This window comes from Gracilinanus agilis, chromosome 5 (genome assembly GCF_016433145.1).
Source record: "Gracilinanus agilis isolate LMUSP501 chromosome 5, AgileGrace, whole genome shotgun sequence".
Classification (NCBI taxonomy): domain Eukaryota; kingdom Metazoa; phylum Chordata; class Mammalia; order Didelphimorphia; family Didelphidae; genus Gracilinanus; species Gracilinanus agilis.
In genome coordinates, this window is record NC_058134.1 from 222,118,340 (window position 1) to 222,131,878 (window position 13,539).

Consider the following 13,539-nt stretch of genomic DNA (forward strand, 5'->3'; position numbering starts at 1 on the left):
GAGGGAGCTGAAAGGAGGAGGAGGAATAAAGGTCTTTGGTGCATGAGAGCACAATTGGGGATGTCCTAAGTTCTTCAAAGGCCCAGAACAGACCAAGGTTAAGTCAAAGGTGGCTTATCAAGCCCAGATTGGTTCAGGGGCCTGATTTTGCTGATGTGGAGAGAATGGAGATGATGGTTAAATGGAATCAAGAGGACTTCTAGTTCTATTGACATGCTTATTTACTTCTCACCTAATTTCCTTTTAACATGAACTAGGGTTATAGGAACTGGAAAGAACCTCAAAAGACATTTACTTCACTGTCTTCATTTTAGAGCTGGAGCAACCTGGAGTCTAGGAAATTTAAGGCCACTCAAATTCTAAAAGGCAGAGCAAGGATTTGAACTCGGTTCTCCAACTATAAATCCAATTCTCTTTTCACTGTACTAGACTTCCCCTTCATATCTTTTAGCGTCTAAATCTTCAGGGACTCTCCGTAATGTATCCAACTTCCATGTTTCTGATTTCTATCCGTCTCTGCCATTCATGTCTCAGTCACTGCCATATACAGAAGAGTATATAAAGACAGGTCAGTGTCCATATCAGATCATACATACAGTGTTGGAACAGCCTCCTAAGACCATCTTTCTCCCCTTTCCAATCACATTTCCCCTCTCATTGGCAGACAACTCCATTCCTTTCTTCTTTCCTTCGAGGGTCAAGATTTCTGGGCTTAATTTTTGTTTGGAAGGTCTAGGGTAGCAAGAAGAGTGAGCATGCACTTTCCTGGAAAAAGTTAGTTATGCTCTAACATCAACTGGCTAAGCCTAAAGCTGTCCTGAGTGCCCCTAGATTGAGGTCTACATTGTGGAAGGGCGAGCTGTTCTCCTTCCAACATCCAGATGGGCATGATTGGTAATGTCTCTCCTCTGCCAACATTCTTCGATTGGGAAACAGAGAAGTTATGAAATAGCTGTCGAGCTTAGAGGATAATGAGGCCCTTGAGTTGTCTGTCAGAGCGGGATTGTTAACTGGGCCATGCCAAGATCCAGAATTGGACCCCCCAGGGATGGCAGAGCCGGAGGACGTCCAACCACACATCTCAGGTGGTTAGAAGTCAAACTTTTGGCCTCCTGCCTCATCTGACCTGAAGCACCTACCAGCTAAATGTGGCAACTCAATTCAATGTAGTTCAACTCAATAAGAATTTATTAAGAGTCTATTTTGTGCTGAGCAAAAAAAAAAAAAAAAAAAAAAAGAAGAGTACCTGCCTTCAGAAAGCTTATGTTCTCCTATGCAGAGAAAAATAGAAATATTTATATACATACAGATAGATAGAAAGGGAGAGGGAGGAAGAAAAGTTAAATGATTTACTCAGGGTTGCATAGTCAAGGTCGCTAGGTAGCTCAGTGATTAGAGCACTGAACCTGAAGTGAAAAAGATCTGAGCTCAGATCTAGTCTCAGATATTTACTAGCATTATGACCCTGGGCAAGTCATTTAACTTTGTTTGCCTCAGTTTCCTCACCTGTAAAATGTGTGGGAGAAGGAAATTGCAAATCATTCAGTATCTTTGCTAAGAAAACCCTAAAAGGGTTCAGGAAGAGTCAGAGGTGATTGAAAACTGAGCAATAACAAGGACTCTGCTTTAGGTCAGGCAGAACTATTCAATATCCCTTAGCTATGCTTGTTGACCATTACAAGTCTCTTCCTTGACGACTCTTCAGTGGCCTAGAACCATCTGCCAGCTTTGAGGCTGCTTCTTACTTACCCACCTTTGAATTTTTGCCTATACCTCAGTTTACTTTTTTTTAACCCATTTGTTCTTGCTGACCCAGACTCAATAGCCAAGAGGTAAATTTAGGCTGGGTGTCAGCATCCCCAGATCATGGGGTTTCCAGCTAGGGGGAACCTAGGAGACCATCCCAAAGCTCAGAGGTGGGAAACGACTTGCCCCAGGTCACAAAGGGGATAAGGAGTCTGAATTCAACTCAAAATCCAACATACTCTCCATTACACCTCAAGGGAGATTTTTGAATAGAGATTGGATGAGTTCTGCTACAAAGAGGATTCATTATCCTGGCTCATCATCCTTCATTATTCAATATCAGGCCTCCTCTGGGGTCTCTTCCAAGCCTGAGGGTCTGGGATTCTATGAAGATGGCCTTGACCTTCAGAGGATCCTGGATCTCTAGCTAGAAGCAAAATAGTTGGGGTAGCAATAGCCAGCGTTTATTTTGCATTTGAAGGCTTGCAAAACTTTTTTGCATATATTATTTCATTCAAGCCTCACAACATTGGAACATTGGGCCTGGAGTAAAGAAGACCTGAGTTCCAATCCAGTCCTAGATACTTACTTGCTTTTTAATGTTTCTTTTCATTTATATATTTTTTTATATATGCATTTGTATATATGCATTTTATATATGCATTTTTTTATATAGGCATTTGTATGTGTGTGCAACTCTCAACAAGCGACCTCACCTATGTCTGTCTTAGTTTTCTTAACTGTAAAATGGAAAGAATATCTAGTTTGTAAGGTTGTTGTGAGGATCAATGATAGGAAGGAGGGAGAGAGGAAGTTGGAGGTGTAAGGGAAGGAAGGAGAAAAGGAGGGAGGAAAAAGGGGAAGGGAAGAAAGGGAGGGAAAGGAAGAGGGAAGAAATGAAGAAACAGAGAAAGGAAGAGAGAGAGGAAGTTGGAGGTGGAAGGAAACAAGGAGAGAGAGAAGAAAGGAGAAAAGGAGAGAAGGAAGAAAGGGAAGGAGGAAAAGAAAGCAGGAAGGGAGGAAAGGAGAAAGGGAGGGAAAGAAAGAGGGAAGGAAGGAAGAAACAGAGGAAGGAATAGAGAGAGTCCTTCAGCCCTAGCCAGGCTACCTCCTCATAGAGTTAAAAGCTTTCTTGGGTTAAGAACTGGCACTAACCTTAGCTCCTGAGAATTACTGGCTTAGAGGACCCTGATCAATCAAAGCCAATCAGAAACTGGAATAACACCTCTTGTTCTGCACTGAAACCAAACAAGAGGAAAACCTTGGCCTGGACTTCTGCCAGGAGATGCAGACGTCTTTGGAAGTAGGAGGGCGTCTTGCCTAGGCACGAAAGCCTGAGGCCTTTGGGTCACTGACAACTTGGAGTCAAGAAGAGGGGTGTTCTGAGGTTTTTGGCAAAGTCATTACCCTCCCTTGGAAGTGTTGGGGCATGTAGGATGATGACGGAGAGTCTTAGGGGGTGATGGAAGGAATGGAAGAGCCTGGGATGAAGAGAAATATTCAGCAGGCTGGAGGAAGTCTGCCAGCCCATTGATCTTCTGATGCCCAGCTGTGGTCCCTCTATTACCCAGCATTCTTTGGCACTGAACTTAAGCAATAGCCTATATCCCTGCCAAGGGCAACTTGATGCCACATTCATTTGTACTAATTGATGGAAAGTCAGTTTCTTATCTGTAAAATAGGGGAATGGGATCTCCTAGCTCTGCTCAATAAAAAGAAATTTTTTATCTGAAAGTTCCCTATATCAGTGAAATCAAGATTCAGTCCCCATCCTTTTTCAAAACAAACTGGATATAATGGAAGCTCCCAGTTTCACATGTAATTAATTCTCTGATTTACTCTATTTCTATTAGGATGTGTGTTTGTTGGCAACTTCATAATTTTTCATAAAAATTTTCATAAGAAAAATGTTAAAGTACACCAAAGATACAAAACTAAGTACTATATGAGCTTCTTAGGGAGAGGGAAGAATTGGCTAAAGATATCAGGAAAGGCTTCCTGGAAGAGGTGGCATTTGAGTAGGACTTTGAAGGATGGGTATCAATCAATACAACAGGCGAAGAGGAAGGAGAGACTTCCAGGCAAAGAAAGGTTAAGAGCAAAATCTTAGAATTAGAAGTAGGAAAACATAATGCCTGTTTGCAGGTCAGGAAGCATAGGGAATAATAATATATATTTGTTATTAACATACAATCTATATTTAAGCAATAAAGTATATATCGAAGTAATATGTAAAATATACATGTAAGATAATATATATTATGTACCACATATATATATATATATATATATATATATATATACTTGTACACACACATATGTCTGGAAAGGCAAGGGGTGCCAGATTCTGAAGCTACACAGGCAAATCACTTAACATAGTAACTTCCTAGGGCTAATCTACTCAGTAATGGGAGAGAGGCAATTCCCCACTTAGGAAAATCCCAGCTGTTTGGTAGATAGATAGATAGATAGATAGATAGATAGATAGATAGATAGATAGATAGACAGATAGACAGACAGACAGACAGACAGATAGATAGATAGATAGATAGATAGATAGATAGATAGATAGATAGATGATAGATATAAACTTATCAGCTTTTATTAAATATAAACTTGTTTTTTTAGCATTGGAGTTAGATTCCCATTTGAAATATGCCAGAGAAGAAGAGGCCTGAAAGAGTGCCCTTAAAAGGACACATCTCTACTTCCAGATGTCTCTGTGCTCTTGGCCGTGGGTGTTGTCGAGAGCTCCACAAAACAATGAAAGAGAAGAAAAGTCCAGGATCAGGCCCCTAATGAGTTCATCCTGGGCATGGGCGGAGGGGAGTTCTTTCAGACACTGAAAATGTGTCTCCACGGAATTCTCTGCCACTGTTTATTTTGGTGGGGAAAAGCCATTCTAAAGGGTAGCCACTGGAAAATGAGCTTCCCCTTCCCATTAGCTCAACCTTTCTTAAATTTCAGGGTCCACCTCCTCCAGGACAATCAATAGCCAGAAGTAGATAGAGAAATAGGTGAATAAAAACAATACAGAGAAGAAAGAACACTGATTTTGGAATAAGAGGATGGGGCTCCAGTCCTGGTTCTGATACTTATTACTCATATGCCTTTAGGCAAGTCATTTAATAACCTCTTTGAGTCTCTATTTCTTCTGCTGCAAAATGAGGAGTTTGAACGCAAGACTCTCTGGGGTCCCATCCAACTGGGAGATTCAATGCTTGTGTGACTCTAGAAATAGATCTGGAGCACCTTTTGACTGATAAGAGCATATACTTAGAGCTGGAAAGAACTTTAGAGGCCATCTAGTTGACCCACACACTCCCAGCCCCATTTTTACAGATAAGGAAATTGTTGATTATTCCTTTCAGACATTTTCAACTCTTTATGACCCCATCTGGGGTTTTCTTGGCAGATTCTAGAATACTTTACCATTTCCTTCTCCATCTCATTTTAGAAAGGAGGAAAGTGAGGCCAGTAGGGTTAAATGACTTGCCCAGGGTCATACAGCTAGTAAGTGTCTGAGGCAAGATTTAAACTCAGTCTTCCCTACTCTAGGACCCATGTTCTCTCCACCGTGCCAACTAGCCACCCTCAGATAAGGAAATGGAGGTCCAAATTAGAAGGAATATTTGGGATGACAGGATCATAGGTCTAAAACTATAAAAGAACTTGGGGATCACCTGGTCCAACCAAACTCCTTAATGTGAGGAAATTGAGCCTCTTTGTATTTCTGTCTGACATACAGTTGGTGCTTAATAAATGTGGATTGTCATAGCTTATTATTGATCCCCTTCTCTGTGCTTGACATTATACCAAGCCCTTTAGAGACACAACAAAGGGAAGCAGCCTCTGCCTTGGAGGAGAACTAGAAGGAATCTTGGATTGGGTGTTAGTAGCTGCACATTTTCCTCCTGAGTCTGCTTCCCAATTCCTGCCCCAGCCTTAAGGTAGCCCCTTCCCCTCTACAGACTTCAGTTCTTTCATCTTTAAAATGAGGGGCCTGGTCTACAAGTTTCTTGGGTCCATTTCAACTCCTCCATTCCACCGTTCCATGAGATGTGAGACATGGCGGGAGCAGGAATGAAAGGGTGAGATGAGCTCTCCAACAAACATTCCAGAATTCATCCATCCAGATGAATGACCAACCATCCCATCACAAGAAATCACACTGGAACTGTGTCCTTATGGTGAGGCTGCCATGGCTCAGGGCATTTCTGGAACTCTTATGGGGTGAGGTGGGGTGGGAATTCCCTGTGGAGACAGAGGCACTTTGAAATATCATGTAGCTTAAGTGGTGGAAAATTTTCAGCCTAATTTGAATTTTAGCAAAAACCAAAACGCATTTAGAGCTTAGATGGACAATAAGGTGGGCAGGTGTTTTGGGGGTGACTCTCCCTCCTAGATGCTATCCTGGTCAACCCAACCTTTCGAATGCCCTCCTGCACCCCCAATGTTGTCAAACCAAAAAATGTGCCAGATGTTGTGCTAAGGGCTAAGGAAACAAATATAAGGGGGAGGGGGGAATGGAAATCCCTGCCCTCACAGAGTCTACATTTTAATGGACTTAGACATATAAAAGGGAATTAAAAGGAGTGGTAGGGGGTACCCACTTGAGAGAAGGTGTTGAAATCAGGATGAATTTATCTTGTATGTAATATGTATATATTGACTCATCTCTACATTCAAACTCCCTTTTCCTCTCCCTCTCTCTCTCACCCACTCTCTCCAATGTAAGTCTTTTTTTCAACCCTTACCTTCTGCCTTAAAATCATAATTATGTATTGGTTCCAGGGCAGAAGAGTGGTAAGGGCCAGGAAATGGGGGTTAAGTGACTTGCCCAGGATCACACAGCTAGGAAGGGTCTGAGACTAAATTTGAACCCAAGACCTCCCATCTCTGGGCCTGGCTCTCAACTCACTGAGCTACCCAGCTGCCCCAATGTAAGTCTTTTGGAGGCAAGGACTTCTTTGTTTTTACCTTTGAGGCAGCTGAGTGGATCAGGGAAAAGAAAGCCTTGGGCCTGGAGACAGGAAGACCTGAGTTCAAATCCACCTTTGGACACTTCTTTTCAAGGCTATGAGATTATTTTCAAAGTCCTCTCATCCAACAGTAAAATGTTATAACAAGGAAAAAAATATGAAGAAAAGATAAGAATAGATAAGTGAATCCTGGGTTAGTCACCTATCCTCTCTCTTCCTCAGGTTTCTTATCTGCACAATGGAATATGGATAAGGTTGTTGTGAGGACCAAATGAGATAATATTTATAAAGCACAGTGCCTGGCACATAGTAGGTGTTTAATTTATGCTTATTCCAGTGCCTAATACATAGAATAGAATTGGAACTGCAATTTTTCCTTTCTTTTTTTTTTTCTTTAAAACCTTTACCTTCTGTCTTAAAATAGATACTAAGTATTTGTTCCAAAGTAGAAGAGTGGTAAGAGCTAGGCAATGGGAGTTAAGTGACTTGCCCAGGGTCACACAGCTAGGAAGTGTCTGAATCCAGATTTGAACCCAGGACCTCCCGTCTCTAGGCCTGGCTCTAATTCCACAGAGCCACTCAACTGCTCATCTCAGCAGGATCCTGTGTTCTCTGTGGCTTATAGTTTTTGAGAGTTACCTAGTGTAAGGAATTAAATTAAGTGTTTGTCTAAATATGTGAGAATTCTAATATGACAGTCACTGATCTAAAGTAGTATAACTCAAGTCAAAATGACTTTTAAGATCTTTTATTTACAAAAGGATGGAAAGAGTGAAAGTAGAGAAATACAAAAAGAGGGTAGAGAAGATGTCTAGCCTATCACACTAAAGATTGCTCTGGTACTCCGTTCAGCCCAGCAGGGCTTGTTAACCCCCAACAGGAGGACCTGGTGTTCCACCCACAAGACCTCCTCCTCCAAGAGGGGAAAGTGTCTCTGGAGCTAATCTCTCTCCAGAAACCAGGAAAGGAAAGCCTTTCTCACTCACCCAAGAAACTGTCCAAGAGCTAAGGTCCCAAGTCGAAGAGAGGTCCAAGTCCCAAGTCACCTCCTAAAGACCACTCCCAAAGACAACCTGCTGAAGATGACCTCTAGCCAAAGAAGTTCCGGACTTTTATAGTCCTTTTTATCCCTTCCCCTCTTCACAGGGGCCAACCACAGTTTCCAGATTGCCTAGTACTGCCCAGGAAGGGCAGTATCTGTAGGATTCACACCTCATCCTCTGAAGATGTCAGCTCTTATAGGCCTCTGAAAGTGTCAACTTTTTATCATGAGATTCACAAATTTCTGGTTGATTGGGTTGAAAGGGTAGAGCTCTCCAACTAAGTGACTTGTGAATTTTCTTACTCGATGATATCAAGATGATATTCTTGATGAAATTAATGTCAATAGCTTCCTATGTTATGATTATGCACTAAAGGGCAATGTGGCCTCCAAAAGATCACGGGACCAAAGATATAGAGCTGAAAGGGACCTCAGATTCCATATAGTCCAATCCTCTCCATTTGCAGATGAAGAAAATGAGTTAGTGGGGGCAGCTGAGTAGCTCAGTGGATTGAGAGTCACGCCTAGAGACAGGAGATCCTGGGTTCAGATCCAGCCTCAGACACTTCCCAGCTGTGTGACCCTGCACAAGTCACTTGACCCCCATTGCCCACCCTTACCACTCTTCCACCTAGGAGCCAATACACAGAAGTTAATGGTTTAAAAAAAAAAGAAAAGAAAATGAGTTAGAGATTTGAGGTGATTTGCTCAAGGTCACACAGGCAGTTAATAACAGAGTAGGATTTACACTCAGGTCCTCTGACTAGAAAGTCAGAGTTCTATTTACTACACCATGTTATCTTCAAGTACACTATCTCTGGAGTTAGGAGACCTAGATTCAGATTCTACCTTTGACATATATGACCTGGGTAATCTTGGTTAAACCAACCCATTTGGACCTCAGTTTCTTCATCTGTAAAATGAATGGGTTAGACTAGATGGGCTTTATACCTTATAAGCTTATAGATTCCCCCATTGAACTCATTTAAATTCAAACAAAATTTACTAAGTATCTTCTAGGTCCAAGGATAAGAAGCTCCACTGCTTTGAAAGCCCTTTGAAGAGAGACACCGTCTCAAGTCCATGTCCCAAAGCTGGGCATGTAGTCCTTGCCCAATAAAGCAAATCTTGACCTCTCTATAAAGTCATCCATTATTTCTGCTTGTCTCTTCACAGATCATTCAAGCCTGACTTTGTCCTGGTTCGGCAGCATGCCTACAGCATGACCCTGGCAGAGGATTACCGAAGCCTGGTCATTGGTCTCCAATATGGCGGACTCCCTAGTGTGAATTCCTTGTATTCCATTTATAACTTCTGCAGCAAGCCCTGGGTGGTAAGTGCTGAGACTAAACTACATAGCCAGGAAGTATCCTCAGAAGACCAGAAGATAGTTTTCTCTAGAAAGACTGGGGTGAAGCGCAGTTGAAAGGGAGTAAGTTGTTTGTCAAATAGCTGTTCGTTGCTATACATACATCTCAAGCCTCAGCAGGACCTATAGGATCACCTATCTACAATAGACAGAGAAGTCTGAGACTGTCTAATCCACTTCACAGAGATGATAAGTGACTTTCCCAAAGCCAGTGAGGTCCAGAGTTGGTAGGAGTATAGATTTAGAGACAAAAGGAACCATAGATATCTTTTGGGCTAAATCCCTCTTCTACCATTTAGAAAAAACAGGTCCCTAGAGTAAAGGAAGTAACTTGCCCAAGGTCATAAAGACAGGAACATTTCAGAGGTGGAATTCCAACTCATAGAATCTCAGAATCAGAAGAGGATCCAGAGACCACCTACTCTAGCCTAGAAATTTGAAGGAATCCCTTCTTTAGTAGAAGAAATAAAAGAATGAGTGAAAAAGCATTTATGGAAGTATTCATTATATCTAGCTACAGATATAAATACAAAAAGCAAGATAATTTCTTCCCTCAAGGAACTTCTATTCTAATAAAAGAAAATAACAAATAAAGGGAAGTAGTGGCTAGGGAAAAGAGTTTTTGTATGATACTGAGTTGATTTGTCAAGAAATCCATTGGCACCCTTATAGAAGCCATGGTGTATTGCTCTGACTAGTAGGCAAGTAATTTGATCTGAGCCTGAGTTTCCTCATCTGTAGAATGAGGACATTGTCCTTTCAGTCTTAAACATGTAACCTTATCCCAGAGCAACTGGTAAAAAAGCAAGGTTAGCAGGTATAGGTGTTGGCAAGGAAATGGCAAAATGGCCTAGGGGGATGCTGTGTTGGCTGGAATGATCATGAAAGGGAATCTAGAAATAGAATGGGCTCAAAGGGCTAGACTGCACTTACTCAACAATCAGCTTGCTTTGATCTTAGGGTAAGAGCTTCAAAATTGAGCAGATTAGTTTCCCCAGGGATTTCTGGAAGACCAGGATACAAAGGTCCAGGACCAATGAGGAGGGTGTTGGTCCAAGTAGAGAAAAATCAGGGTAGACAGATGGCAAGATGGCCTGCTTGGTGGATTTTAGTGTTCAATTAAGGACAATAAATGGGAACTCCCTTCTTCCCAATTCAATCTAATTTTAGGTAGCTCTAAGTGTCTGGTTTATACCTATGTCAGGTCTAAAACTACCTCTGTACAATTATGTCTATCGTGTCTATTCTGTTCCCCACTATGGATTAAAAATTAATATCCAAAATACTCCAATATTTAATAAGATTTATTAAATTTAACTTGAAGCAAAAAGGAAACTAAAAGGCTAGAGTCAAAAGGGAGCTCACTCAAGCCACCCATGCACGGGAAGAGAGAGCAAAGGAGTTTACAGAACTATATAAACAATAACTTAAAGACGTGCATAAACAAAAAGGAAAAAGGAATTTTGGGATGGGGAAAAAATTCTGGGAGATGGAGTCTAAAGGTACAAAATTTTTAATTAATACACCTACCCATGGGTCAGGAAGATCCTTTGATTCCAAATCCAACATTCTATCACTAGGATGAATTAACCCAATAATTAGGTGCCATCTTTTTTTTTTTTAACCCTTACCTTCCACTTTAGAATCAATATCGTGTATTGGTTCCAAGGCAGAAAAGCAGTAAGAGCTAAGCAAGTGACAGTGAAGTGACTTGCCCAGAGTCACATAGCTAGGAAGTATTTGAGGTCAGATATGGCTCTCAATTTACTGACTTCCTAGTTGCCCCTAAGTACCATCTTTCATAGACAGACCTTTTACCCAGCACCTAGCAAAGTGCCAGATGCATAATAGGAACTGATTAAGTGTTTACTGAATGATTATTTGTGGTAATCAGATGTAATAGAAAAGCCACTGAATTTGGAGTTAGAAAATCTGCACTCAAACCCTGGATTTAATAATAATAGCAGATGTTTATATAGCACCTACTATGAGCCTGGCATTGTGCTAATCCCTGACAAATATTATCTCATTTGATCCTGACTACAAACCTGAGGGGAGGTAGGTACTTAATTATCTCCATTTTACAGATAAGGAAATTGAGGCAGACAAAAAGTAAGTGACTTGCCCAGAGCTGTATAGTAAATTACCAAAGATTAAATTTGAATTTAGGTCTTCTTGAGTCCAGGTCTGAGTTCTATCTATTATACCAACTAGCTGTAGCTAAGTGACTTTGGGCAAGTCACTTTATCTCATCTGTAAAATAGGAATAATACTATTTACCCACCCTATCTCATAAGCCGATTTCCCAGGTACTAGCTGGAAAGAAATGAAAAAAAAAACCATGTATTAATCCCTTACTGTGTGCCTTGCACTGTGCTAAGACCTAAGGATACAGAGAGAAAAGGGATTCCTACCATCTGTGGTCTCAAAGAGCTCATATTCTAATTAGAGAACAGAAGAAATAGAGGAGATTATAATAGCTAAGAATAAGCTATTATTACTCCTTATAGATCCCTGCCATCGACTTCAGCTTTTGGAAGATTTGTCATCCCTTGGTTCCACACGGGGGTGAATTGAATTGGATAAATGGTACTTTTAAAGCTATTCTAAGACTAAGCAGCAGATTTTGTTCTTTTGGGGTGTCACCAGGAAGACACCTTTCTTCCATGATGAAATAGCTTTAAGATATGTAAACAATGAAGCCCACCCCACAGTGGACATACCCTGTCAAAGTTTCCCTTAGCTGCCCACTTATCCAGAAAACTCATTTGAGCATTCGGAGTTATGCCAGGTTTTATCAGTTTGGAGCAAATTCAGGTATGTGCTGAAATGATTCCTGTGATCACTGAGGGCTGAACTGATTTGGAGATTTTAGTAGGCTGAAAATTTGAGAGAGAAAAGAGGCTCTCTAGCTTCGGAGCCTGGTGAAAGGAATGTGGAGAAGGTCCGAGTTGCCCACCCTCTGTCATTTTTTTGAACATATGACATGAGGGGATATAATAACTTTTCAAGTATTCTAAGGTCTCTCAGGTGAAAGAGAGATTAGTCTTATTCTACTTAGCCCTACAGATCAAAACTAGACTTTGCTAAAGTTGTTGATTATTTCTACAAGCTTCTTAGTTGATTCTCTAGGATTTTTTAAGTAGACCATCATATCATCTGCAAAGAGGGATAGCTTAGTCTTCTCATTGCCCATTTTAATACCTTCAATTTCTTTTTCTTCTAGAAGTAGGAAGAAATGGAAAGGAGTCTGTTTGGGGCTCCTTATAAGGAAAAATCTCCCAAGCTAGTGCTAACAAAAAGGGGAAGGAATGGGCTACTTCCTGACCTGGAGGATTTCCCATCATCTTCAAGGGAAGTCAGAGAGGACAGTGATTCCTCTTGAGGAACCAAATAGTAGGTGCTTAATAAATGTTTCAAATTGAATTGATATCCTCTGAGCAAGCTGAGAATCTGTGATCAAATTCTTATTGAAGGCTAACAATGGGCAAAACCTCCCATCGGGCACTATGGAGGAGTCAAAAATGTTCAAGACAGCAGCAATCCATGACTCAATAAGCATTTACTACTGAGTATTTGCTGTGTGCACAATGCTAGGCCAGATGATGAAAAAGGTTAAACGGTCCCTGCCCTCAAGGAGCTCACATTCCAACAAGGGAACCAACAAGTGCATGTCTAAGTATTTTTAAAACAAATTCAAAGTAACCTTGGAGGAGAAGACACTAGAGAAAAGAAGGAATAGCAGTCTACCACAGAAGGTGGCTCTTGATTTGAGTCTTGAAGGAAACCAGAGATTGAAGGCATTAGAAAGAGGAGAGGGGAGAGCATTCCAGGCATGGAGGATAGCTAATGCAAAAGTGGAGGAAAGAGACAAAGATCCCTGACTTAACAACCATAAGGCCAGCATAATTGGAAGATAATACTTATATAAGAAGAGCAGGAGGACATGAAGCATAGATGTAGAGCTGCAAAGAGGCCTTAGAGATCGTCTCGACCAATTTCTTTATTTTACAGATGAGGAAACTGAGGCCTAGAAAAATCCAGTGAAAACTCATGGACACTTAAGTAGTAAGGGCCAGAACCAGAATTACAATTCAGGTCACAGATTTGGAATTAGAGTTAAAAGAGCTACAACAAATCTCAAGTCCAACCCCCTCATTTTATAGATGAGGATGTGGGCCCTCCAGGAAGATATAAGTTGGCCTGGGACGCCCAGGTAGTAAGAGGTAAAAGTTATGTACTAACAAAAAACTATTTTAGACAAAGACATTCCTATACCATAGAGCTAGAGCTGAAGCCTCTTGATTTTATACATGAGGGAACCAAAGTGAAATGACTTTCCCAGGGTCACATAGCAAGTACTTAAGACAAGATTTAAATTCAGATCTTCCTGACTCCAA

The 13,539-nt window shown here is 41.1% G+C and overlaps 1 protein-coding gene across 1 annotated transcript in view; it reads left to right on the forward strand.

The window, feature by feature from the left end:
- The window catches only part of SYN3 (synapsin III), a 420,985-nt gene that overhangs the window by 95,618 nt on the left and 311,828 nt on the right, over positions 1–13,539 (forward strand). Inside the window, exon 4 of the mRNA XM_044679132.1 lies at positions 8,947–9,103. Within this exon, the coding sequence (XP_044535067.1) occupies positions 8,947–9,103 (157 nt within the window). The remainder of the gene's footprint in view (positions 1–8,946; positions 9,104–13,539) is intronic.